Source organism: Lemur catta, chromosome 1 (genome assembly GCF_020740605.2).
Source record: "Lemur catta isolate mLemCat1 chromosome 1, mLemCat1.pri, whole genome shotgun sequence".
Classification (NCBI taxonomy): domain Eukaryota; kingdom Metazoa; phylum Chordata; class Mammalia; order Primates; family Lemuridae; genus Lemur; species Lemur catta.
In genome coordinates, this window is record NC_059128.1 from 119,315,556 (window position 1) to 119,341,822 (window position 26,267).

Genomic DNA, 26,267 nt, shown 5'->3' on the forward strand with positions numbered 1-26,267 from the left:
TCTTTTTGCCATAACATTTTTATTAAATAAAGGGAAATATTAGGAGACGACGTCTGCTATGATATGAGGTTAATTCTTTACACGGTGTGTGGGTCACAGAGACACGACATCAATCGTCCGTTAGCGGGGAGAAAGACACTTTAAGCTGCCCCAAGAGTACAAACCCCATTTATGAGACAGCGGTGCCGGCTTCTTAAAAAAAAAAAACAAAAAGTAAAACAAAACAAAAAGAAAAGGTTTAGAGGTTCAGGCATCAGAATGAATGTGGCTGGAGAAGCCTCGAAGCTGTCAAGGTACAGGCCAGGCTGGTGGGGGCCTAGGGGCACACAGAGGGGTAGAAACGGGGGAAGGAAATAAAAGTCGCCCAACAGACCTGCGAGGTGCACATGCATTATGAGATTCTGACCCATGGGAAGGGGACGGCCCAGCCACCAGAGGCAAACACAGGCAGGGTGTCTTGGCCCGTCCTCTCAGCAAGGCCCCATGTGATGCTCAGTGCCAGGTGGAAGGCTCGACACCCATAAGGACCGTCTCTGGGAGCTGGATGTGTTTTCTCCTCCTGAAAGCAGATGAGTGAGCGCCTCGAAGGTGCTGGGGCCCGGGATGGGAACAGAGGGGAGCGGGAGCCTCCCGCCCCAGCAGCGCAGGACGAGTGGTGCAGGCACTGGGGGACACGTGGGGGGTGGGGGAGGCAGGCATGCACCCTTGTCCTCCACCCACCTGGAGCTGGGAGCTTCAGAGCTGCCTCTCATTGCTCCTGGAGGTCTGTATGTTATGGAGGTTTGGGGTGAGTTTATTTTAAAAACACACGTACTCAAGAGACTTGGAAAGGGAGGTGAGTTGCATATCTCAGACTTTGGGTTCGATGCTAATGAGCTCACATCTGAAAATCTGAAATCGTGGAGCTGAAGGGGAGAGAGGAGAGAAGCAAAGCCACACAATGGCCACCACAAAGGAGACCCTGGTTTCCGCCTACCAGCTAGGATGCAGGGTGGTGAGGAAACCGCCCCAGGCGTGCGTTTGCTGCCACAACACGTCAGCCTCCTGGCTGGAGGCTCCCCGGGCTGGACTCTGAGCCAGGATCTGCTTCAGGAAGGAAGGAGGGAGAGACCCCTGGGAGGTGCTTATCAACACGGCAGGCCCCTCGAGGCCAGCCTGGAGTGCTGCTGGGGCTCTTGGCCAGACATGCGCTCGCCAAGCCCTGCTCGGAGATAGCGTGCAGCCAGGCCGAGGTCCCGGGGGATCCCGGGCTACCTCCTGGTCCCAGCCCGGGGCAGCAGGACGGGGGCACAGGCGATGCCTGCGAAGGACTCCGGGAAGTGCAGGTCTCGCTCCCACTCATCCGTCTCTGTGTTGTACACCTGCACGATGCCCGTCACGTTGTTGAGGCGCCAGTTGTAGCCCCCGACAATGTAGATTTTCCTTTCCAGCAGGCAGCAGCCGGCCTCTGACTGGCCTGCCCGCATGGGGCTCACGGTGGTCCACTGGTCTGTCTCGGGCACGTAGTACTCCACAGCCAGGACATCAAAGCAGCGGTCCACATGGTCCATGCGGCCGCCAAGGGCATAGATGCGGCCCCCGGCACCCACCATGGCGTGCAGCACTCGGGGCTCGCTCATGGGCGCCTTGAACTCCCACTGGTCGGCCACAGGGTCGTAGCAATGCAGCGCTTTCTTGTCCTCCACCGAGATGCCGTAGCCGCCAGAGATGTAGAGGCGGCCCCCCGAGGCGGCCCCAGCGTGGCCCCACGTGCGGCGCTTCAGCGAGCAGGCATAGCCCCACTCGTTGCGCCGGGGGCAGTACCTTTCCACCGAGGCCAGGCTGCCGGCCCGGTTGCGGCCGCCCGTGGCGTACACCATGCCGCACAGCACATTCAGCTGGAACTGGATGCGGCTCTCCTGCATAGCCTGCAGGCGCAGCCAGCGGTTCAGGTGGGGGTCGTAGCGGTAGCAGGCGTCCACTGCGCCCTCGCCGCTGCGGTACTGCAGCTGCTGGCCGCCGGCCACATACACAAAGTTGTCCAGCACGGCCACACACGTGTGGCTGCAGCCAACCTCCATCTCTGTGAGCTCGCGGAAGTGGCGGGCGCCGGGCTCGGGCAGGTGGTACACCTTGCTGCTGACGGAGCGGTCGCTGTCTGTATAGGGCGTGCCGCCAAAGGTGACCAGCGAGGGCACATCTGAGCGAACGGCGGTGCGTGGGGACTGCATCTCGTGCTGCCGGAAGGGCAGCACCTGGTAGTTGAAGGCCTCCAGCAGGTACTGGCGGCACAGCACGTCTTCCACCATGATGTCCAGCGTCTGCACGCTGTCCACCAGCTCCGACGACTGCATGAGTGGGAAGCGTATATGGCAGAGCACGTGGCTGGCACGTGGCCGCCGGGCCGGGTCATGCTGCAGCCAGCGGACCGCAGCACGGAACAGGTCGATCTCAGTGCAGCTCTGCAGCCGGTTGCTCTGCAGGAAGAAGACCAGGCGCTCCAGGGGCAGGCGCAGGAAGTCCTCCTCCTCGGCAATCTGCAGGAAGTGCCGGAAGGTGAAGGCGTCCACTGACTCCCGGAGTGAGGCCAGGCTGAAGGTGGTGGCCATCTGGCCGATGTTCAGGCAGGTCTCCACGCTCATGGCCGCCTTGAGGAACTCCTCGCACAGCTCCACCACGGGCAGCATCTGCAGGAACACAGCCGCGCCCAGAACGTCCTGCACGCAGTCGAGGTCCAGGGTCACCTCAGCGCTGTAGGCGAAGTCGATGATGTGTCGCAGGCCACGGGCCGACACGCCCTTCAGCTCGATGACATCCTGGCTCGCCTCCCTCATGCCGCCCGTGAACATGGCCCTGAAGGTCGGAAACACAGTGTGTGGGCTTGGGGCAGCCAAGGGATATCGTGGCCAGTCGGAAGTGGCCTGGCTTTAGGAACGGCAGCCCTGGGACACAGAACGCAGGGTGCAGCCGGCAAGAGGGAAGCAGGCCAGATGCTCGTTAAAAACATGCAGAAAAGAAAAAATTTTAATCTACCCCAAGCTGGTACATCTTCCTATACACAGCAGCTCCCTGCTCTGCCCTCTGCAGGGCCTGCACAAGCCCCTTAATGACAGATCGTGGCTCTCACGTCAGAGCTGCAGGAGGTGTGGGCCCGGGGCAGCCGCTCCCATGGTGTGCCGGCTGGGCCCAGCTGGCTGGGAGGGCAGGGGGCCGGCTAGACAGAGGGGCCAGGTACGGCTGTGCCGAAGACCACACTCCTGCAGCTCTGGGGACAGATCTGCAGCGCCACCTCAGGACACAAGGCCCGGGCTCCAGAGGGGCTTCACACCACAGTCCACGGAGCCCAGCCCTCGCCTGCGCACTGGCCTGGGAAAGCAGCTCCGACTTCCCCAGCCTGGGTCTCAGCAACCATCGCACAGGGAAGGGAGGTGACAAAGGTCCCCAGGCAGTCAGGGAAGTGCCCCCCACCCAAGCACAGCCCAGAGGAGCTGCCGGCCACACCCCCAGCCCACTGTGAGACCCCTGCTCTGTCACTGCACTGCCCTGCTCTGGGAGGTGGGGCTAACGTGAGAGCCAGGGAGGGGACACAGCCCCATGGGCAGGAGGGCAGTGGGGAGGCTCAGGGCTGTGGGTAACAGTCCCCCTCTGGCCCTTAGCACGCACCCCACGGGCAGAGGGGAGAGAAGCCCAATGCCTGCTCCTGGGTAGTGGACGGTTCCACTCACGGGGCGGGTTGGCACCTTGCAATAACTCTCACTGCTATCTGTGCACGAAGGAGGAGGAACTTCCTTCATCCGTCTGCCCAGCAGATGCCCATGCCCTCGCCTCACACCCAGAGTGGGCCCGGCCAGCATGGGGGTCATCGCAGGGCACCGACTGACATCCACCTGGAGAGCCGCTCGTCGGCATCTCAGAGCCGTCCGGGGCAGCGCTCTGCCAGCTCCCCAGACCCTGCCCTGCTTGTCCCTGTGGGTCCTCACCGGCCTTTGGGCATTATGCGATGAAGGCAGAGGCAATTAGGGTGACGGGAAGGAGTTTTGCCTTTTAAGGCCTCCCCGGCTGCAGTGCCAGCGCAAGAGAGCCTTTAAAGGGCATTGCCGGTTGGGCTGGCCCATCCGTCCCCAAATCCAGAATAAAAATAGCAGCAGTGCCCCGGTTGGCCTAGCTGTTGCAGCTCCCCACGATGGCCTCGGTGAGCCCACGGGGCGGGTGCCGGGGAACATGCCAGGCCAGGCACCCCAGCCTTGGGGAACACGTGGCGAGAGGCGTGCATCTGGGCTGGGGCAGGCCTGGGAACCACCCCAGGTGGTCTGCTCTCTCTGGCGGGGTTACTGCCTGGGCAGGAAGGAGGCTCACCTGCTGGTCACCGAGGGAATGAAAGAGGCCATCTGGCCCCAAGCCAGCCCCCGGCAGGTGACGAGAATGGTTCCCCTCCCTGCTCCATGGGGCCCCTTCTTCTAGCCCAGCCACGGCACAGGGACAGCAGACACACCTGCACACCCACCCAGGCCCGGTCTGTCACTCAGGGGAAGTGCCCACAGCCTAGGGCGACGAGGAGGAGACCTCATCCGGGACTCAGACGGAACCCGACACACAGGTGTTGGTAAGACACAGGGGTCACTGTGGACTCGGCATCCCTTGGCCCCTCTGCTGTTCTGCTTTAGGTGCCCATGTGGACATCCCGACCGCAAGGACTTGTGACCGTTTCCTGCCTCCTGGACGACCCCACAAGTGGCAGGAGTCGAGCAAGGCGGCAGAATATAGTCCCAGACGAGCTCTGCCGCCCCAGGCAGGAGCTGCGCAGCCAGTGCCAGGGCCCGAAACTGCCCGGAAAGAGTGCGACGCAAACCTGGGAGAACTGCAGGTTCACTGGACATCGGGCTTCTCGCCACAATCAGAGGAGAGGCCGGCACCGGCCGCTCACCCTCAAAGCTGTCGTTGCCTGGCGCTGATGCAGGCGCCCTCCAGCCCTGCACATCCCACGGCAGACGCCCCTCCAGGCCGCGCTCACCTGAAGTAGTCGCTGCAGGCGGCCAGGACCACCTTGTGTGCGTGGAAGGCCTCCCTGTTGACGGTGAGCACGACATCGAGCAGCTGGCCCTGGGCACGGAGGGTGGCCAGGCCCTGCAGGAGGCTCGTGCTGTGGCCGGGCGCCGAGAAGGTGCACTTGAGGGCCCCGTTCTTGTCAGCCGTGCTGCGGGGAGAGCAGAAGTGGGGACACAGCCCAGAGGCCTTGAGGTTCCCAGACAGTATGACGTGGAAGAAGCTCGAAGCACGATGCTAGCAGAAGCGGCCAGACACGAAAGGCTGCATCAATGCGGCAACAGTGCACGTCACGACACGACTGGCGTGAAGTGTCCAGACCAGGCAAAGCCACAGAGACAGGAAGCAGAACGGGCAGGGGGAGGGGAGTGCGGAGTGACTGCTAATGGGGACGGGTTTCCTTTTGGGGTGATGACAACGTTGTGGAACTAGACCAAGGTGGTGGCTGCACGACACTGTGAATGCTACTGAACCGGACACTTCACAATGGTTCGTTTTATGTCCTGTGAATTTCACTTCACTAAGAAAACAAGACAAAGGACATGGGAGCCTTCTCAGGTCCTGCGCAAACCGGGCCACAGCCCCAGCACCCTCAGAGCACACACACCCTGTGCGCTCCTGCCCGCACCGCCCCCACTCGCCCATCGTCCCTCCTCTCCAGCCGCACTGGCCCCTTTGCTGTTTCATTTTGGAAAACTTTTGTTGAACGGAGGCCTGAATCCATCCTTCATCCTCAGCACACAACAGGAAGGAGACAATGCTGCTGCCTCCAGGGTCAGGCCCCTACGGGATCATGAACCCCCTGCCAGGACCCGCCACCCCCACCAGGGCCGAGGCCACCCTCCCAAGCACTCTCTTCTGCCCCTGCGACCTCTGGCCCCGTGGAACTTGCTCTCCCATTCCTGGGACCAATGTCTGCCCACGAGTGAACACCAGGAATGTGGGTGCTGGTCTTTCCAAGAAAGCGGAAGCAGAAGGGATGGCTTCGAGGCCCCACTGCCTGCCAGCCCCCAAACCACATTAAAGAGCTGCTATCAAACATAGGGCACACGGTTGGCACTCATTCAATGTAGCTGCTGCCACCAGAGGTCCCCAACCTCTTCCAGGCCACTCTTCCAGAGACCTGTGGGAAAGAACAGGTGACCAACCAGGGGGCAGAGGGGCTACAGGGCCAGCCACTGACCACAGCCAGGCAAGGTGCCGCAGGGCAGCGCAAGTTGCCCAACCTTAGCCCTGCAAGCTACTCCGTGTCCTGGAAGGGGGGACCCTGTGTGGGAGAATCTGCAGTGGGGACTCGGCACAGGGGACCCGGTATGGGAGCCTGTGCTCGACAGAAGGCCTTCGAGTCCTTAGGGAGGAAAGACACATGTGATTCACAACCCAATGCCAAGTCATCTGGGGCTGGGCACCTGCCTCTGTGAAGCCAAACCCACCTCTCTGCAGTCTTTCCTGGGCCCCCCGGTGTCCAGAGCTGCCCTGGCTACTTTCTCCACCATCCAGCCTTGGCCTCAGCTCCTGCCATTGCCCACATGGGCACTCTCTGGCCACCCGCCTGGGCTCCACCACCACGTTCAGCATAATGGGGCTGAGGGCATATACACCATCTTCATTATGGAGGATCCCCTAGAGCAGCAGTCCCCAGCCATTTTGGCACCAGGGACTGGTTCCATGGAAGACAAATTTTCCACAGACCCAGTGGGAGGGATGGTTTCAGGATGATTCAAGCTATTACATTTATTGTGCAAACCTCTCTACTAATGATAATCTGTGTTTGCAGCTGCTCCCCAGCACTAGCATCACCGCCTCAGCTCCACCTCAGACCATTAGGCATTAGACTTTTATAAGGGGCCGCAACCTAGATCCCTCGCATGCACAGTTCACAGTAGGGTTCGTGCTCCTGAGAGAATCTAATGCCGCTGCTGACCTGACAGGAGGCGGAGCTCAGGCGGTGATGTGAGCGATGGGGAGCGGCTATAAATACAGACGAAGCTTCACCTGCTCGCCTGCCGCTCACCCCCTGCTGTGCGGCCCAGTTCCTAACAGGCCATTGACCAGTACTGGTCCATGGCCTGGGGGTTGGGACCGCAGCCCTAGAGAATCATTTGATCCCAAGGCCCAGCCCTGAAGAGTGTCTAGGGATCCAAAGGCTACAAGCAGCAGCTCCACATGACCAGGAAGCCCATCCCAATTGCACCGCAGCCCTCACCTCCCCTCTCCGCTGCGTGCTGGGCCTCCCTGGGGCACCAGCAAAGAGATACCTGGGCTGGAGTCGGGGGACGCTAGTCGAGTCAGCCTCAGAGCCATCCTGTGGGTCTCCCCCAATCCAGGGTCCTTGCCCCAGCCATGTGCACTCATTCATTCATCATTCATTCATTCATTCATTCGGCCTGCACTTCACCCATGGGGCCAGCCCTGTCCTGTGACACTCAGAGCCACCAGCAGCGGGGCGGGAGAGTGGGAAGACAACACCAAACCGATGGAGACAGAAGGAAATGTAAAATAACCACCAAGTGCTCTGAGAGCCTGCAGGGGAGTTGGGGGGGACACCTAAATGGAGACTGGGAAGAGGAGGAGGAGGAGGGGTCAACAGGCAAAGCCAGGATGCCTATGCACAACTCGGACAGCAGAGCCCCGGGATTGCCAAGTGCCCTGCCCACAAGCCCTTCGAACATGCGCATGACACCCAAAAGGCATGTCCAGAGCCACAGGGAGCCAGTTTCTCTGTAGAAGCAAATGAGGACCTTGAAAGGGACCTCAAAGGGCCACAGCAGGAAGATGGGCTGGATGACAAGGCAGGCAACACTCACGGGGGCACAGGGCAGGTTTCATTCTCTGTTTCTCTGGGTCTCAGTTTTCTTGGCTGTCAAATGGGCTATGGATGTCACCGGGTTGCCACAGGGCTGCCCAGCCCCCATCCCCTCCTGAGGAATGGGGGGCCACAGACCACCTACTTCCCAGCTTGCCTTTGGGCTGGGGCAGTGGCAAGGCCTGGCAGGGGTCTTTGTCCCGACACCACCCCTGCAAGCCGCCTGCATGCCCTCTCCATCCATTGACCAGGACCAGGCCATTGCACTGGGGAACCTGGAGCTCGGAACCATCTACAGAGCACCAGCATGTGGCAGGTGCCACACGAGCCCTGTTGGCCTCTCTGTGGACACCCTGCCTCACAAATTCATGCACTGGCCCTGCCAGCCTTTGCCGTTTTGCTTTCAGCTGGTCTGGTTTTTCCTGAGACGTTTGAGGAGATTTGGGGGGTAGGGTGTGAGGACTTCCTGTGCTTCCTCTAAGCCCTGGGGGGCAGGTGTGCACATGCACATTTTTACCAGAAGAAAGATTTCACACCAAGGGCAACTTCATCATGGGGCTGCTTGCTCAGTCTTTGGACACATATTTACTATGCTCCTCCATATATAAAGAGCATCAAGAAATCAATATAAACACACTAATCAAAGAAAGATGCACAAAGAATGTGGGCTGATAGTTCATGGGAAAGGAAGCACAGCTAGACAGAAAAGACCTAAGAGTCAGCCTCGCTCACAGTAAGGGAACTGTGCTCATTGTGAGAGCATGAAGCGGGATGACCCCCAGGAAGGCAGTTGGACAGATCTAGCTACAGTCTAAAGGCTCGTATCCTTGACCTAGCAACTCTAATTCTGAAACTTTTCCAAATACTGTCTCTAGAGGCCAGAGATGAGAAACAAGCTAAACACCTTTCATGGGGTACACAGAATTATAGCACCTTCTGACAAAGGGCTGCCCTACAGTTGACTGAGGAAGTTGATCCTGACGTATCCTGGGGACGACATTTACAACTGGAGGAGGAAGGAAGGTGCAGAGAGTGCACACAGTGGGCACAAAGTGTCATGCATGGGCATCTGCCTCTGTGTACAAGGAACACATCTGGAGGGCTGAGAAGCGGGGTAGAGCGCAGCCTCTGGGGAGGAGAGAGGATGAGGCACTTATGTTTCACCACCTCCCATGCTGTTATCACTACTGAAGAATGGAAAACAGGGAGGTGGCAGGCAGAGCTCCCAGGTGCGGGATCTCGGGGTTCCCCAGCAGGTGGAGAGGCTGCCTGGGATCTGGAAGGCAGGAGCTGGCCAGCAGGGCCTCTCAGAGGAGGCATCGGGGCTGGGCTGGGGTCTCCACAGCCAGAGGCCTGGGCCAAGCCGGCTCTCATTAGCTGGGAACTTGGCAGTCCCTAAACCATCCAGGCCTCAGCTGCAAAGCGGGGGCATGTGACAGTCCCGGCACCTGGGCTGCACGAGGATGAGATGAGCAAATCAGAGTCCTTGGGCCAGCAGCCTCATCCAGAATGGCTTGCTGTGACTGTGTTGCCATTGGCACGTGACAATTGCACACTCTGAGAATTCAGACGCTCCTATCTGGGAGTTAGGACACCCCTGGCCCAGAAGCCAGGGCCAGGCCCATCTGCTGCTGGTTACAGGGGGTGGAGCTGGAGCGGCAACAAAGAGGGCAGGGAGCAGCCTGGCCCTCTCCAGGCCTCCTCGCACCCTTGGCAGTATCCCCTGTGCCCCATGTGGCTGTTTTCTTCCTCTTGTCTGAGGCCCCCTCCAGCAGTGCCTTACACACCAGGCTGTGCTGCTGCCCCAGGAAGCCAAACACACCCCCTTGAAGCTCCTCTTGGGGAGCCCAGGGAGGGAGGAGGCCAGCAGGGCCAGAGTCCCCCACGCCTGGACAGAGAAGCGAGGCGTGGTTGGGCAGAGGTGGGCAGGAGGAGGAGGTGGCACTGGGGCTGATGACTAAGGTCCTCTCCAGCCAGCCGTCAGGAGGAGGGGAAGGACTCATTACTCAGGCCAGTCCCAGACAGGGGGCGGCTGGTGCAGTGGGGCCACGAGCCCCCAAGAAGGCGGCGGAGGCCCTAAGCCTGTCCAAGTCTCCAGACGGCCACTCGAGTCACGGTCACCCGCACGTGAGTCATCGGAGCCAATGCGTCAGCAGCCCCAGTCAGGGCCGTCTCGGGAGGCTGCTCACTGCCCGCCCCGGCTGCACCCTCAGCCTGGATCTGGCCTCTGGGTGGCCACACACCCCCACTGCAGGCCTGGCCTGGGCTCAGGGCCATTCTGACACTCTCCTGGCCCTGCATCCCCACAGCACTGTCATCAGGTACCCCGGCTGGCCCAGGGTTGCGCTGGACATGAGGACACATCCAGGCCTGCCCTGGGGACACCACCGCTGCCTCCCTTGGGGTATCCCCTACACAGGGGCATATGCTGGGTCTTGCCTGGGGTTGATGTCCAGTGGGTCCCCATGGGGACCACACATTACAGGATTCTTGAAATATCCTGGGTTGCACCTGGTGTCACTGTTTGCTGCTAATGTCCCCTGAGTAAGCTCCTTCCCTCCCCCAACCCGTCATTCGCGGGGTCCTCGCCTAAGGGTCTGCTCTCGGGAGACCCAGCCCAAGGCAGACAGCCCAGAGGGGAGGTCACAGGAAGCTCAGAGTCACACCGACTGCAGCAGGGCCCTGGTGATGCAAGCTGTGTGGGGGATCAGGAATAGGGGGAGGTAGGGGCTGCCCAGGAGCTAAAGATGGGGGACCATGGCACCTGTTGGGGTGGCCACCCCCCCCGGCCCCTGCCCTGCTGCTGGTCCCAGTGCTGTGGCTGCTTGAACGTGACGGGAGAGATCCGGAACCCCAGCATGGTTCTTCTCATCAGAATGTCCAAAAAAACAAAAAGGCAAGAACAAGAAAGAATTTCATAGAAACATTTCTTTGGGGGTTTGTAAAATCCTTTCCCACCCTCACACAGAGCCCAGAGCTCGGGCTAGCAGAGTCTGCAGACGCTGCCCTGTTCACAGACTGGCCCGACGCACACCAACTGTGCTTCCCTCAAAGCACAGAGCGCGGCACTGGCAAAGCCGGCTTTGGTTTTACCGTCCATGCAGCTCAAAGGAGCACAGCAGGCTGGCTCACGCCCCGGCCGATGCGATGCTGCCCCAGGGTCCCACCCACATAGGTGGGGAAGGCGTTGTACTTCAGTGGACAGCAGGGGACATCAGTGCCAGCTGAGAGGTCTCTGCTCACTCCAGCCTCTGGTCCTAGCCCCAGGCTGGGGACTGGAACACCAAGACCATCCTGAGAGAGCCTTGTCAGAGAGCCAGCAAGAGAGGGGGGCACAGACCCAGCGAGAGGGGGACAGAGACCCAGAGAGAGGGACAGAGACCCAGGGAGCAGACACAGGGATGGAGGAGTCAGAGGCAGGTGGGAGGCTGGGCTCCAGAGCTGTGGAGGCCCTGGCAGCCCACTGCCTACCCATTCTCCAGCCACACTGGTGACTTCTCTTGTGACCCCTCCCACCCACCTCCACCGTCACCACGCAGGCCTGTGGATGGAGTGCGTGCCAGACACAGGTCTGTACACACAGAATCCCCCAGCAGCCCCGGAGGTCAGCACACTGGGTGTCCCCCTCCAAGATGGGGACACTGAGGCCCACAGCTGCCTCCATGGCCGCCGTCAGTCCTCCTCGCTCCACCTGCAGCCTGCTGACTCTGCCGAGGCCCCGCCAGCTGCTAGATGTGTGCTGGGAAGGAAAAGGGTGCAGACAGCCGGGGTCTCACAGGCCCCGCAAAGGCCGCCACCCCCCCAGGCGCTGTTGCCGTGGTTACCACAATATTTCACAGCTCTGGGTACTGTGCTCCCAGCCCACAGGATGGAGTCACTGGGTTCTGGCACCTCGCACTGGCCCTCAAACACTCCGGCCAGCCAGCGGCCCCCACGCTCACGTCAGCAAGCATCCTCCTGGGACGGCCCGGCGGCCCCCGCGGCTGGTTCCTCCCCACAGGCAGCAGTGGCCCTTTGCCGGGGTCCTCCCTCCTGATAAGGGGCGGCTCCCACGAGCAGCCTGCAGTTCTCGTTCCCTGGGCTCCGTGGCAGCAGAGGCAGGATCAGGGCTTCTGCATGAACAGGTGTGGAGCCCGGGAGCGGGCGAAGGTCCCACAAAAGAGTGTCCCTCAGGCCAGGACACCAAACCGGGGGGGTGGGAGGTGCTGGGGGAGGCAGAGATATAAAGACAGAGATACAGAGACGGGAGGGGAAGACAGAGACCCAGAGAAAGGGAGATGGAGACCCAGGCAGGGAGGGGGACAGAGACAAGGGGGTAGGGGGTCAGAGGCCCGGGGGGCTGGCAGGGAGACAGAGAGAAGAAGACCCAGCCAAGGTCCTGGAGCCGTGTCCCCGAGCCTGGGGCTCCCTCCCGGGCATCATTAGTGAGGTTGTTTATTTCTCCCTCCTGGTCATCGTGCTGGTTGTTCTTCACCTTCACGAATAATTTGAAACAGGACCCCAGCGCAAAGGCCCGCTGGCGCAGCCAGCCCCCAGGTGAGCGCCCGAGAGGCCAAGACTTGGAGAGGACAGCGTAATGCCTGAGTCACACTGGGCATTTGGGGGGACTCGAGTCACACCAGGCATTCAGAGGGGTGGGCAAACAGGTCCTATAACCCACGTTTACCTCAAAAGAACCATCACCAATGCCCTCAAGGACCCACTGAGGTAAGGGAAGACGTTCCCGGCCCATAGGTCAAAAGGTGAACCCCAAAATCCATGGAGCTAGGAGCAGACAGCTGAGGCTGCCTATGCTGAAGGTCCCCACCCCATGAGGCCAGGGCTGGAGGTGCAGTGGTTTGCACACTGTTGCCCCAGGAGCACGGTGGCAAATGATCCAGAGGGGAAGGGGGCAGGAAGGTGGGCTTGGCCACCCCCAACCCACTCCTCAGGGGTCACTGTGTGCACAGCGCCCCCAAGGCCGGGCTGTGGTCTCCTGCCCCCACCCCAGACTCTGACCAATGCTCCTAGGGGTCCAGGACATGTGGGGCTCTGGCTGCTGCCAATGGCCAGGAGGACCCTGTGGGCAGTGCCCCCACCCAGACTTGCCCACCTCTGGCTACTTCCCAAGGCCAGCAAGAAGGAAGTTCCACCATCCAAAAAAAGGCCCCTGAAGGCAAGGGGTGCTTAGACCCTACCTCCCTGGCCAGCAGCGAGCTTTCTGCCTCTACAGCACCCCTCCCTTCCTGGCTCATGGCCAGACCACAATGCTGGGGCATCCCCATCAGAACAGTACCCACTGCCCGAGTGAGTGCCCACTCTGTGCAGCCCTAGCTCACTTCTAGGTGGGTAGTCCCGGAAGGGGACACCACTACCATGCTCACTTTACAGATGGGGAAGTTGAGGCACGGGTTCAGACACTGACCCAGAGCCACACAGTAAACAAGCGGCAGAGGGACACCAGGCTCGGCCGACACAGCCCTTCCATGCCAGCACGTGGTTGCAATTGGCCTCTCCACGGCCCCAGGTGGGTGGGCCCAGGACCGTCACTGTGATGTGGGTAGGGAGACGGAAGCTGGGAGGGCTGGACGTGGAGGTCAGCGTCGGGAAGAGCAAGACCCCCGCTCTTCAGGGCCGGCCCAGGGCAAGGGTGTGGATTTGCCCCACTAATCCTCCAGCTGCCCTCTGAGGCAGGGAGCCCCACTCTGCAGACAGGATGGCGCTGCCAGGTCACGCTGGGACAGCCCCGGTCCACCGCCCATTGGTGCCCACCTCCCCGATCCCAGCAGGGCTGTGCTTGTCTTCCCCACTCCTGTCTCCCTCTGGCTCATCATCCCTGTCTTCCGCCGGTCTCCCCACGGCTGAAGGGGAGCCCCACCAGGGCTGGGCGGGGGGTGCTGTCTCCTGTCACATCCTGGTGTCCAGCACACAGCTGGAGCTCGGTCATGCTTGCCGGCCAGATGGGTGGTAGGTGGGTACGGATGGAGGGTAGATGGGTGGGTGGTGAGTGAATGAGTGGACACACGGGTGGGTGGGTGGACAAATGGATCCACACCCTTGCCCTGGGCCGGCCCTGAAGAGCGGGGGTCTTGCTCTTTCTGACACTGACCTCCACGTCCAGCCCTCCCAGCCTCCATCTCCCACCCACGTCACTTCACAGTGATGGTCCTGGGCCCACCCACCTGGGGCTGTGGAGAGGCCAATCGCAACCACGTGCTGGCATGGAAGGGCTGTACCAGCTGAGCCTGGTGTCCCTCTGCCGCTTGTTTACTGTGTGGCCCTGGGTCAGTGTCTGAACCTGTGCCTCAACTTCCCTATCTCTAAAGTGGGGATGATAGTGGTGTCCCCTTCCAAGACTGCCCACTGAGAGGTGAGTCAGGAGCCAGGGCTGCATGGAGTGGGTGCTCGTTCGGTTGGTGGGGGCTGTTCAGATGGGGACGCTCCGACACTGTTGTCTGGCCAGGAGCCAGGAAGGGAGCGGTGCCATGGAGGCAGAGAGCTTGCTGTTGGCCAGGAAGGTGGCAGGTGAGGGTGGGTGAGGTGGCAGGTGGATGCCTCCTAAGTGGCAGTACTGGGCTGGTGCCCAACTGAAATCTTTGCTCACTGCCCAGTCCCCTCCACACGGCCTCCTGGCCCGAGTAACTTGCGTTGGGCACATTATCTTTCACTGGATCACCCAGGTAGCCCTCAGCCCGGACAACTGAACTTTGCCCGTACCATTCCCCGTGTTGAATGGGCAACCCCTCCTGCCCCCGGCCCCTACTCCCAAGTCCACCCTCTTGTGTGCTTGAAGCCTCTGCCACCTCTTCTTCAGCCCCTTCTCTGCCATGGCCTCCCTCACGCTCATGGCCCAGCCAGGGTCCCTGTCCAGGGGCCCACGAGTGGACAGGTCTCATTCTCCCACCCAGGTGAGAGATTGCTTCTGGCAACGGCCCATCCTCCACCTGATCCCGCTGTGCTGCGCTGGGAGATGGGGCCACCTGAACACGCAAACCCTCCGCTCTACAGAGCAGGCAAGTAGGTGCATGACTGCACGGCCCCAGAGCACTGCTTGGAAACCCAGCGAAATTCCAGCACCGCTGAATTCCAGCGTCTCAGGGCGGGAACGTGCTGCAAGGTGGCTCATCCCACTGCCTCCCCAGGCAGGGCAGGCATCAAGGCCTCAGAAGGGACAGGGCTGCCACATGTATGAACTCATCCCCAGTGGCACAGGGCCAGATGCAGGCACCCCATGGCTGGGCCTGAGGCCTTCTGATAACAACACACATTTCATCAGCAGAAAGGGCCTGTCATGGGTACTTTCGTTTTAGGGGTGCTCAACATCCCTCCCCTCTTCTTATCAGGGCTTCTATTTTCCTGGGGAACCTCCTGTTCTCCACTGTCAGCCCCAGTGGTAGGGCTCAGGCAGACCCCTGGGCTGAAACACAAGACACGTGACCCAGCCTGACCAACCAGAGGCTCCAGGGCCCCTGGCCATGGTGATTCTTCCCAGGACAGGGGTGTGGCCAATCACATCCAATCAGAGCCTTCTCTGGGACCATTGCTAGAGCCACCAGGATGGAGACTCACCTTCTCCATGGAGTTGCTGGTCCAGTGGTGTGCAAGGTGGGGTCACCTTTTCACCAGGTGGGCAGCACCCAGCCAAGAGGGAAGACAGAGCTGAGAGATGGGGTCACAGATTCTGGCGGAGTGGAGCCTTGAACCCTGATGTACCTAAAACTGGACATCTCCCTGAACTTTTTTTAATGTGAACTTTGAGTTTTTAACTGAAGGCAGTGAGTGGGGTTTCTGGCTCTCATAACCAAAAGGGGCCTCAGATGTCGGAAGCCCCAGGTCCTTCCATGGCATTCCAGATGAGCCTCTGGAAAAACCGCTCTGGAGCTGATGCTTCTACAGCCGCTGCCTCTCTCTACACTGCTCACGAGCTTCCTACCAGGCTGGGGGACTAAGCCATGCTGGGGGCGATACTGAGAGTGACTGGGTGGTGGCCATCCCCAGCCAGAGCCCCGCCTGTCTGTGACAAGACACTCGGCTCCACTCCATCCACCAGGGTTCCCCTGAAAGGTCAGCGAGCTGCCCGCGCCCCCGAGCAACGCAAAAGTTCAACAACTCTAAATGCTAACATGCTGGAGGCGTGACTTAGGTTGGAACAGCAGAGGGGCGCGATGCCATCAGCCTCGGTGAGGAAAACACCACCCATCATTTGTGCAAGTGACTCACGTGGAGTGTAAACATTCATGCGCTTTGACTGCCCTGCCTCACGCAACAGAGAGCCGCGAGAACCCAAGCAGGGAGAGCCATCAGAGCCCTCCTGGGACAGACGAGACGTTACCAAGGAGATCACTCGGTTATGCCTTGAACTGCAGTCCTGGAAGTTTTCCACGGACAGGATGACTCGGGCTGATGTGTGTGAAGGGCTGCCTCGGGGGTCCTCTGTGGGGCTCCCCTACATGTCTGTCACCTCATGGCCACCTTGAGAGCCCTTACACCCCACCCACCCCAGGAAAACTCCTAGTTCTCAGCTCCCGTAATGGAAGATTCTGGACTATTACATGTCTCTCTGCTCCACTGCCTTCGGCAGACTGCCTCAAATTCTAACATCCTGCGGAGAGCAGAACTCTCCGGATATGCAGCCCAGACCGCTCCCACCCAATTCTTTCTTTGACCCCTGTGGAATTTCACAGTTGTGGCATCAGAAAACATCTTCGGCCTCGATCCTCGGGTGACCCCCCCTCAAGGCCTTTAAAAGCCTGAAGGTCCAGCCCTCAAGATCTCCTCCAGGCTGAGCGTGTTCAATTCCGGAAGCCCTTGCCCTTGCAGGAAAGGTCTGTGATTCCCCGAAGGTGCTGGTTACTTCCTCCCGGATCACAATATTTTCAGTGTGCGCCGTGGTGGTGCGCACGGAGCAATTAGGCGTTCCGCTGCTCAGCAAAGAGTCTGAAATCACGCTGGACGCGCACCAAAATCCGCTGTGCAGAGGAGGAATGCTAGGGAAATGCCGGCACAGCCGTTGGAGACGAGTGCTGTGAATTCTGCGCGGCCCTCTCTGGAGAGACATGTGCAAAGGGCGGGGTGCGGTGGGCAGGAAGGGACTGGAGGCTTGGGGTTAACAAGTGTTAAGAGAGCTCGTCCGCACAGCTGTGGAGCGGCTACCAGAGGAGGAGGGTGGAGCTGCCGGCAGTGGGGACCCAGCGGGCTCAGCTCCCACTTCTCACTTCAGACAGCTGGACAGGGAGAGCACGGCTGTCGTTTGCACTGTGCTAGGATCCTGCTCACTCACTAAACGCAGCACATGCAAATTGGTGCCATACGGTGGCTCCTCTGTGAGGGGCTGAGTGACTAATGATGTGCCTGTCAACCTCTGTGGCTCTCCGCAGACCCTACCGGTTAAGTAAAGGGAGGAGGAGGAGGAGGAGGAAGAGGACGAGGGGGGGGGTGCCATTCCAGAAGCCTCCCGGTCAGGCCAGTCCCCTTGCCATACCCATCGTGGATTGTGGCAATGGGGGGAGACATTCGATGGATCCACGCTCAGCACAGCCACCACTGGGAACAGAACCAGTAGTCCTGCCCTCGGAGGCACATTCTAGGGAACATGGATCTTTAATCACAGAGAATGTACCATGACAACAAGGCAGGACACGGGACACAGGGGCAGGCAGTGGCATCATGGTGGACAGAGTAGCCAGGCCCCGATGAGGCAATACTTGAGCCGTGCAAATCTTGGGGACAGAACATTCCAGGCAAGCGTGCTTTAGAGACCAGCAGGGTCCTCAGGGTTCTGGAAGCCCGGGGGGTCAGACAGATCACATCGAGAAGTGGATTTTGTTCAGAGAGCAAGGGAGTCCCTTGGCAGGTGTCAGCTCAACCTCATTTGTAAAGAGGCTCCAGAACCTTCCAGAGGAGGCAGGAACCTCCAACTCAGCCTCAGGACCTCAGGATCATGTGGGGCAACTGTGAGGAAATGACCACACAACTTCTTCTACCTCCTGCTGGCACGTGGGTGTTCCATGCACAGGGCCTGTCTGTCCTGTGGACCCCCGTGCCCAGCACCAAGCACAGCAGCAGGCACACAGGAGGCCTGTGATACCTGCCAGAGGGCAGAGAAAGGTGTGAAATGCATGCCATCCACAAGAGCAAGAAACCAGGATGCCAGGACGCATGCCGCCCCATGGCACCCAACACCTTTGGCAAATCCCACCCCTTTTGGGGGGGCCCCAAGGTCCTCAAGTCACTGAATTATTTCTATCCCTACCCTTCTTCCCCCTCTCTGCCTCCTCTTCCTCTTCCTCCTGCTCTTCCTCCTCCTCCAGGGCCTCCGACCCCAAATCCAAAACAACCCCTAAAACCAAAGAGCAGGTTACAATGAAAAAAATCAGAAAAAGGGCCAGGCATGGTGGCTTGCACCCATAATCCCAGCACTCTGGGAGGCTGAGGCGGGAGGATCCCTTGAGGCCAAGAGTTTGAGACCAGCCTGAGCAACACAGTGAGACCCCAACTCTACAAAAAATAAAACAATTAGCCGGGCATGCACACCTGTAGTCCCAGCTACTCAGGAGGCTGAGGCAGGAGGATCACTTGAGCCCAAGAGCTTGAGGTTGCTGTGAGCTGTGATGATGCCACTGAACTCTAGCCTGGGTGACAGAGTGACACCCTGCCTCAAAAAAAAAAAAAAAAAGTCAGGAAAAGAGAAAAACAAAGGGCTGGAGTGAGGAGAAAGCCTCACTTTTAAAGAGTCTGGGGGAGACATAGGAGTAATAAATACTAACGGCTGTGAGGAAGGCGGGAGGACGTGCTCAGCGGCTCCCCAGAGATGGAGAGATTATGACGGAGCCTAATAAAACCTTCCTTCCCCAGTAACTATGGCCGATGACAAGAAGGCCGTCCCAGAGGGTCACAGCTACCAGATGGAAACGGCCTAGCTGAGACACAATCCCTCGTCACAATGCAGGGTGAAAAATGCACTTCGGAGCAATTTCACATCATGAGCGCTCGGGCCCCTGCCGGCGAGGAGGGAAGGAGAGAGCAGCCTCCCTGCTGGAGGGGGAGCTGAGCCTCAAGGGGCAGATCGAGTGACCTGGATGTGGCCAGGCCCTCAGCGTGCCTCTGTTCAGCCTTGCCTGCCCCAACCCCAGCACCTGCCGAGACCCATCCTGCTCCAGGGGCACCTGCTCCAGGCCCTGCTTCTGGGTGCCAGACTGACACGGCTGGATCTGCCCTCCCTGGCTGAGAAGTGACATGCTCCACTCTCCGCCTCTGCCGCTGTCCCTTTCATGCCCACCAGTAATGGCACTACTGTCTTCCCAACTGCTCAAGCCAAGTTTCTCTTTTCCCTACTGACACAGGGCCTCTGTTGGCAAGGTTCACTGGCTCCCACGATCCCCTCGAGGCCATGGGGGCACACGGGGCAGGAGGATGGCAGCATTACCACCGCAGCGAGGTCACCGCTGCCACACTAACACAAGGCACATGTGACCTCCCCAGCTCACTTCCTCCCAGCCACCCGACCTGGTGGGCCTGGAGCCCCATTTTCCAGATAAGGAATCTGATACAGACACATCTTGGAAGGAGGGGTCCACAGACCACCCGTGGGTCCAACAAAGCACCGATGCCGCCAGATCCACCCACATTTCTGGAAAGGAGCTCAGTCCTGGTCTCCGAAGGGTCAAAATCCTGCCTCTCTCTCCCTTTGAGAGGAGGACAAGGCTAAAGGAACAAGAACCTCCTCAGAAGGGGCCAAATCGTCCCCCAAGTCTCCTAGCAGGGGTTAGGGGGCTGGGTTCTCCCGAGGCCCTGGGGCTGGGTGGGAGCTACATAGGAGGTGGCCAGAGAGGGCCGTTGAGAAACCTTAAGCAAAAGCCATGGAGCCGGGCTGAATTGTGACAGACCCACTGGGTGCAGCAGCCCAGCCATGACTTCCCACGGAAACACCTGCAGCCAGCACATCCCTCACGAAAATGCCCCCGCCTCACCCCCAGGAGTGTTGTGAGTCAGCGAGACTGGGCCCTGTCCAGACACCTGTAGGAAGGGCAGGCCAGGGAATGAGGATGCCAAAGGCCCATGTCTGGAGACCCTGTGTGGCCAGAAGGTTCCTCCAGAACTCTGGCGAACGGGTACCTCACAGCGAAGGAATTTTAGCTGGGGAAGTGTGACTCCCTGGAGGGTTCCACTCTCTGCTTGCAACACCCTGAGTGGCCCAAACCTCCCTCTCCCATCCAGGAGCCTGGACCCCCCATCACCTGAGCTGGGAGGAGGCCTCCTGGTGAACAAGTGTCTTTTGTGCAAATGAGCCTGCAGCAAGGATGCCACCTTCCCGCTGCAAGCCCCCAGCCACTCAGCTCATCTCTGAGGTTAGGCTCAGTCATTAACGAACATCTCTAGTAGGCAACACGTTTTTTGTTGATCCCTCGAGATAGGAAGGAAGGAGAATAAGTCTTTTTCTTTTTTCCCCCTTGGTTGCAGAAAAGGGAAGCTGGAACAAACAAGTTATATAACATTGGGGGCAGTGGGGGATGGGGGAATGCGGTCCCTCCTGGGGACAGTTTCTTGAGTTGTGGTACTGCTGGAAGGGCCAAGGGGAGGACAGCAACCGTCCCCACCCCTGGCCAAATGACAAAATCCTTCATGCCTGGCAGGCTACAAAGCCAGCCTCCCCCTACCCTTGGAGGCCCCACTAGTCTCCCCCAAAAGGCGAGGGACTGGCCCGATTCCACCAAACAGAGGGGACGTCCCACCTGCCAGACTGCAAGCCTCAGAGAACAGGAAACTTTTCCACACCCCTACACATCTCTCCCAGCCTCCTCCCTCCCAGCCGTATTCCCTCCGTACTGCCCATGTTCCAGGCACACGAGACAGCACCAGGACACAGACTTCCCATCCTCAAGGCACTTCTGCAAAGGAACACACCAAATGATGTCAGGCAGCGATCAGCGTGACCAAGAACACACAATAACTGTATGATTCGGCATTTCTGCTCCTAGATATATACCCCAAAGAACTGAATAGAAAGAAGCGTTGGGACAGAAACGTATACACTCGTGCTCACAGCAGCATGATTCCGTAATAGGCAAAAGGTAGAATATAAACGTCCATCAAGTGACAAATGGATTAAAAAAATGTGGCATATCCACACAATGGAATATAACTCGGCCATAAAAAGGAGTGAAGTACCGATAAGCGCTATAACGTGGATCGACCTCAAAAACACAATGCGACGCTGTGTGGAAGAAGCCAGACAGAAAAGGCCACACAGTATGTGATTCTATTTATAAAACAGGAAAATTCACAGAGGTAGGAGGTAAGTGGTTGCCAGAGGCTGGGGCAGGGGGACTGAGCAGTGACTGCTAATGGGGAAAGGTTTCCTTGTAGGGTGATGAAAATGTTTTGGCTTAGTGAGGACTTGCCATGTGCCTGTAGTCCCAGCTGCTCAGGAGGCTGAGGTGAGAGGAATCCATGAGGCCAGGAGTTCAAGGCCAGCCTGAGCAACACAGCCAAAGCCTATCTCTAAAGCAAAAAAAATTAGAACAAGAAAGAAAAAAAATTTCTTCTTATGGGAAAATAGAGGGGGAAAAAATGTTTTGGAACTAGATAAATTGTTGCGCAATTCTGTGAATATACTAAATGCCACTGAACTGTTCACTTTAAATGGGTGAATTTTATGTTATATAAATTTTACCTCAAAGAAAACCAAAACACAGCCAGGTGACCAGAAAAAGTGTTCTACTTGAGCTTGGGTGGTCAGACAGGTGGCTCTGAGAGCCTATGACCTTGGAGTGTAGAAGGCTGAAGATGAACAAGGCATGGGCAAGTTGATGGGGAGAGGGGGGTGATGCACCAGGCCTGCCTGGCCCATTTGCAACAAATGAAGGAACAAATGGACAAACAATGCTACGAAGGCCTCCACGTCTCAAAAGGATCTTCAGGAGAAGATCTTGTACCAATCTCCCTCAAAACCTGATCAATTTTCTGTATACTCCATCTTGCCACATTAGGGGCACACTGGCACCCAAGGGATAAGAGGCCCCCAACAGTTACTCCAGACAACAGTGATTTTTCACTGGGATGCTACTCAGGAGGCTGAAGACGGAGGATCACTGGAGGCCAGGAGTTTGAGACCAGCCTGGGTAACAGAGTAAGACCCGGTCTCTTAAAAAAAAAAAAAAAGTGCCTCTTTTTAGGCAAAGATTTCTTAAATACATGATCCCTAAAAGAAGAATGCAGGTAAATAGGTACATTGGACCTCACCAAAATGATAAACTTATGCCTTGGGAAAGGTGCCACCCAGAAAATGAAAAGATAAGCCACAGACCAGGAGAAAATTATTTGCAAATCATATATCCAATGAAGGGCTTGCATTCGGAAGATGTAAAGTCCTCTCAAAGCCGTACAATAAAAAGACAACCCAATTTAAAAATGGGCAAAAGATTTGAAAAGATGCTTTACCAAAGATATGAACAGCCAAGAAGCTATTGAAAAAATGTCCAATATAATTAATTATGGAAATACAAACAAAAAACAAAATAAGAGACTGGTGCATACCTAAAGAATGGCTAAAACTAAGGACCAGCCATCCCACGTGTGGATGAGAATGAGGAGCAACTGGAACTCTCGTATGTTGCAGGTAGGGATGCACAATGGTGCAGCCCTTTGGAAAAGAGCTTGGCAGTTTCTTAAAAAATTAAACATACATCTACTAAATGACTCAGTCATTCCATTCTTAAGTATTTACCCAAGACGATGAAAGTATATGTTCACACAGAGACACATACCCAGATATTCACAGCAACTTCATTTGCAATGGTCACAATGGAAACCACCCAACAGTCCATCAACCAGTAAATGCATAAACACACTGTGTCCACCCACACAATGTTGTATGGCTGGACACAGTGTGTTTATTTTCACTCTGCAGTGAAAAAGAACAAAGTTCTGATACTCACAACTACATAAACTTCAAAAACATTACGTTAAACAAAGAAGCCAGATGCAAAAGGCCACGTGTTGTAGGATTCTATTCACATAAAATTTCTAGAAAAGACAAAACTATAGAGAGTGAAAGCAGATCAGAATGTCCCTGGGGCTGGAGAGGGGATTGGGGTTGATTGCAAATTGGCTTGGGGCAACTCCTTGGGGTGATGGAAGCATTCTAAAAACCTGGATTGTGGTGATGGTTGCACAACTCAATAAATGTATTAAAACCCAATGAACTGTTCCGTTAAAATGAATGAATTGTATGGTATGTAATTAATTATACCACAATAAAGCTATTTAAAAAAAAGAGCCCTTGCCCCAAGTTATCAGGGGTTCCCTGTCCCTCTTGTCTGTCCCTTACTTGCCACCTCATGCACAGTCATCAAGCTCTAACCATTCTACTCCCTGAATGTCTCTCCAAATCCTCAGATTTCTCCTGGCTCCTTACTATAGGCCTCCAGTCTTGCCCAACACCCACCCTGGAAGGCTGGTAGCCCCTCTGTGCACACACCTCCGGGGCTTCCCACAGCCACCAGCAGGCGAAACTCAGTGCTTCTCTCTGCCCACACACCTAAGCCTCAAGGTGTCACTCAGCATCCCCGGGAACAAGCAGGGCCTTTGCCTCCTTTGTGTCCTGGCCCAGCTATCCCTCCCCTACCTACCCCATCCCTGTTCCATCCTACCAGGCCTCCAAAGCCCAACTCACACGCCTAGGCCATCAGGCCTGCCAGCACCAGCCCAGAGCCCCAAGAGGAGGGCCAACTACACAGAACACGAGTATCGACCAACTTCATCATTTATGATACTGATTGAAATTATTGGCTCCTGGAAGCTCATCAGTGAGAAAGAGCCTGAATTTCCTCCTTGCCCAGGAGAGGGTGTCAGGCTTCCTGGGGGCCAGGGTGGGAGGGTCTAGCCTTGCCTAGTGGGAAAAGAGCAGGTGGTCATGCCAAGGCAGGCGCTCTTCCCCTCTGAGAATCCAGAACAACGCATAAAAACACCTACAATTTTATGCAAATTCTAGGGTTCAACCAACCCATATCAGGACTGGGCCATGGAGAAAGGGGGCCTCCCTCTGACCTAAGGGGTGAATTCTGCCCACTTGTCTGAGGGCAAGACCTTGCTTCAAGTCCTTAGCCTTGGGGTGTGGGGGTGGGGGTGGGGAAATGGATTTGAACCTCATGGGGATGGGAGAATGGAGCCCCAAGGAAGGACCCCCTCTGTGTTTTCCATAGATCCTCCAGTTTCTCTGATGATATTCAGGCTTCCCAAGACTCACCCCAGCCCCTCAGGGCCTCTGGGATCCCCAGACCCCCTCAGCCTCCCACTCTCAGGCTCTCAGGTTCACTTGAGCCCTCCATCCACAGCTTCCACAGTCTTCACCCCTCCCAGGTCCCCTCAGCACGCTCCCAGGACCACCTTCAGCCACCTCAGGGTCCTTCCGCACCCCCAAGAAGCCTTGGGCCTTAGCCTCCTCTTCAGAGCCCCCAAGACACCCTCAACACCTCAGACTGCCCATGGCCCCGGCTCAGGCCCTCTCTGCCGCCCAGATCCTTTGGCACCCCCAGTTCCCCCATGGGTCCATCATGGTGGGGAGCCCCTCGGTTTCCCTTCAGACCTCCAGGATCCTCAGGCCCCTAGGGCATCCTGCAGACGCCTCGAGGTCCTGGGGCGCCCAGCCCCCCTTCAGCCGCCCCCTCAGCAGCCCTCGGTCGCCCCAGTACCCCATGGCCCTGTAAAGTCCGCGGTGCCTGCAGAAGACCCTTGAGCTGGCCAAGCCTCTCCCTAGCCCCTCAGGACCCCTATGACACCCCATAGGTCCCTGGGCACCGGAACAGGTGCGGGCCCACTCTGCGAGCCAGGTCTCACCTGTTCGGGTGCTCGAGGCCTGGGCCCGCGCCGAACGCGCCGCCGCCTCCAGCACCACCGCTGCTGCCGCCGGACTCCGCCATCTTCCAGCCGCCGCGCTTCGGAGTGACGGGAGCTTCGCGCGCCTGCCGGGGAGACCGAGTCGCGGGGCGCGGGGCGGGGCCGGGGCCGGGGCCGGGTCTGCGGAGGGGCGGAGCCGGGGCCAGAGACCAGGGATTGGGGCGGGTCTGGATAGGAAGCGCTAGGGAGAGGGCGTGGTCTAAGGAGGGGCGGGGCGGGCCCAGGCGCCAGTCTGTGGCGGGGACGGGGCCTGCTCTGCTGCGGGGTAGTGGGGCGGGGCCAGGACAGGGGGCGGGGATTTGGGCGGGGCTCTGGAGCGAGGGGCGGGGCCGAATCTGAAGGAAGACGGGGTGCGTCCAGGCTAAGAGGGAGTGCTGCCCGTGAAAAGGCCGGGCCAGGGTGGGGCCCGGATGAGAGGGTGAGGGTTGGGGCGGTGGGCTCTGGGGTGAGGAACTGAGCCAAGTCTGAAGGGGGGGCCTGGGCGAGAGGGGGCGGGGTCTTAGGAGAGGCGGGACAGGGGCCCCTCTCCTGTACAGCGGAGGGGGCGGGGCCCGGGACGAAGGGTGGGCCAGGTCCGAGAAGAGGCGGGGGGAAAGTTAGGGGTGCGGGGTGGGGCCATTGCCAGGGGGCTAAAGGCGAGGCTGGACCTGCGGAGGGGCAGGGGGTTGTGGGCGTATCCTGGGGTGTGGTCGTATTTGAGGAGTGAGGATTGGGTAGGGTCGGGTCTCGTGGGGTGGGGTGGACCGGGAAGGGGGCTACAAGGAGGGGCGGGCCTCAAAGTGAGGTGGGGCATGGGGAAATGGGTCCCTGAACTCTGAGAACCTCACCCTCCCTCTCCTCACCCTGCACACCGCGCCCTCAGCCTTATGCTTTCCCCCAGGCCCCTCTCAGGCGAGGAACTCATCCCAAGCCCAGGCCTCAGACTTCCAACCCCTCTCGGGTCCCAGCCCTCTCCTGACATATCCTTCCAGAACCTCCACCCTGCGACCCCAGTCACCTGACCTTAAATCGCCAGACCTCCTGCTTCATCCACCAATTCTGGCTTCTCACACCCCCAACCCCCCACTAACAGATTATCTCCCCATCCTCTACTCAAGTCGCAACTCCCACTCCCCCAAATCCCTGCCCGCACATCCTTCAAACCTAGCTCACGCCCCTATGTCCATTTCACCAGACTCAACCCCCTCGGGCCCCCAAGCTCCAGTCCCCACAAGCACCTGAGCCTCAAAGTCCTGCATCTGTGCCTTTCCTTTTCATCTTTGTTCCTATCTTCCTTTCCTTCCTCCCCTCCCTTCTTTCCTCCCTTCCTGCTCTGGCCCCTCTGCCTCTGTAAAGCATCCAGAGCTTTTGAAGGGAGCCCTCAACTCCCAACCCCAACACCCCTGAAAGCCTGGAATCTGTCCTGCAAAGGTCAAGGCTCCCAGGACCCTCTCTCTAGCCTCACTCGAGCTCATTTATTTTTTCACTGTCTGAGTCAGAAAACCCTACCTTGAGCTCCCTCAGGCAGGGACCAGGGGTCCAGACGGGGCTCAGACCCCTCCTTTCAGTCAGCACTAGGAGAAGG

At 58.4% G+C, this 26,267-nt stretch overlaps 1 protein-coding gene across 2 annotated transcripts; it reads right to left on the bottom strand.

Annotated features, from left to right (window-relative positions):
• Nucleotides 1–24,804, bottom strand: KLHL26 (kelch like family member 26). 2 transcript variants are annotated; one of them, XM_045552348.1, is made up of 3 exons: nt 24,644–24,804; nt 4,991–5,173; nt 1–2,832 (listed from the first exon to the last, which is right to left on the bottom strand). In XM_045552348.1, exons 1-3 carry the CDS (start codon nt 24,724–24,726, stop codon nt 1,251–1,253), a joined length of 1,848 nt encoding a protein of 615 aa, XP_045408304.1. In that variant the 5' UTR covers nt 24,727–24,804; the 3' UTR covers nt 1–1,250. The 2 variants fall into 2 exon arrangements, with proteins under 2 accessions (XP_045408304.1, XP_045408313.1); XM_045552357.1 differs by lacking the exon at nt 4,991–5,173 and having other exon boundaries at nt 24,644–24,733.
• Nucleotides 24,805–26,267: the final 1,463 nt, after the last annotated feature.

Coding starts and splice junctions, on each gene's coding strand:
- KLHL26 (XM_045552348.1), bottom strand. CDS start 24,726: ATGGCGGAGTCCGGCGGCAGCAGCGGTGGTGCTGGAGGCGGCGGCGCG. Junction 5,174..24,643: donor GGCCTCGAGCACCCGAACAG/GTGAGACCTGGC, acceptor CTCTCCCCGCAG/CACGGCTGACAAGAACGGGG. Junction 2,833..4,990: donor GCCTGCAGCGACTACTTCAG/GTGAGCGCGGCC, acceptor TCCGACCTTCAG/GGCCATGTTCACGGGCGGCA.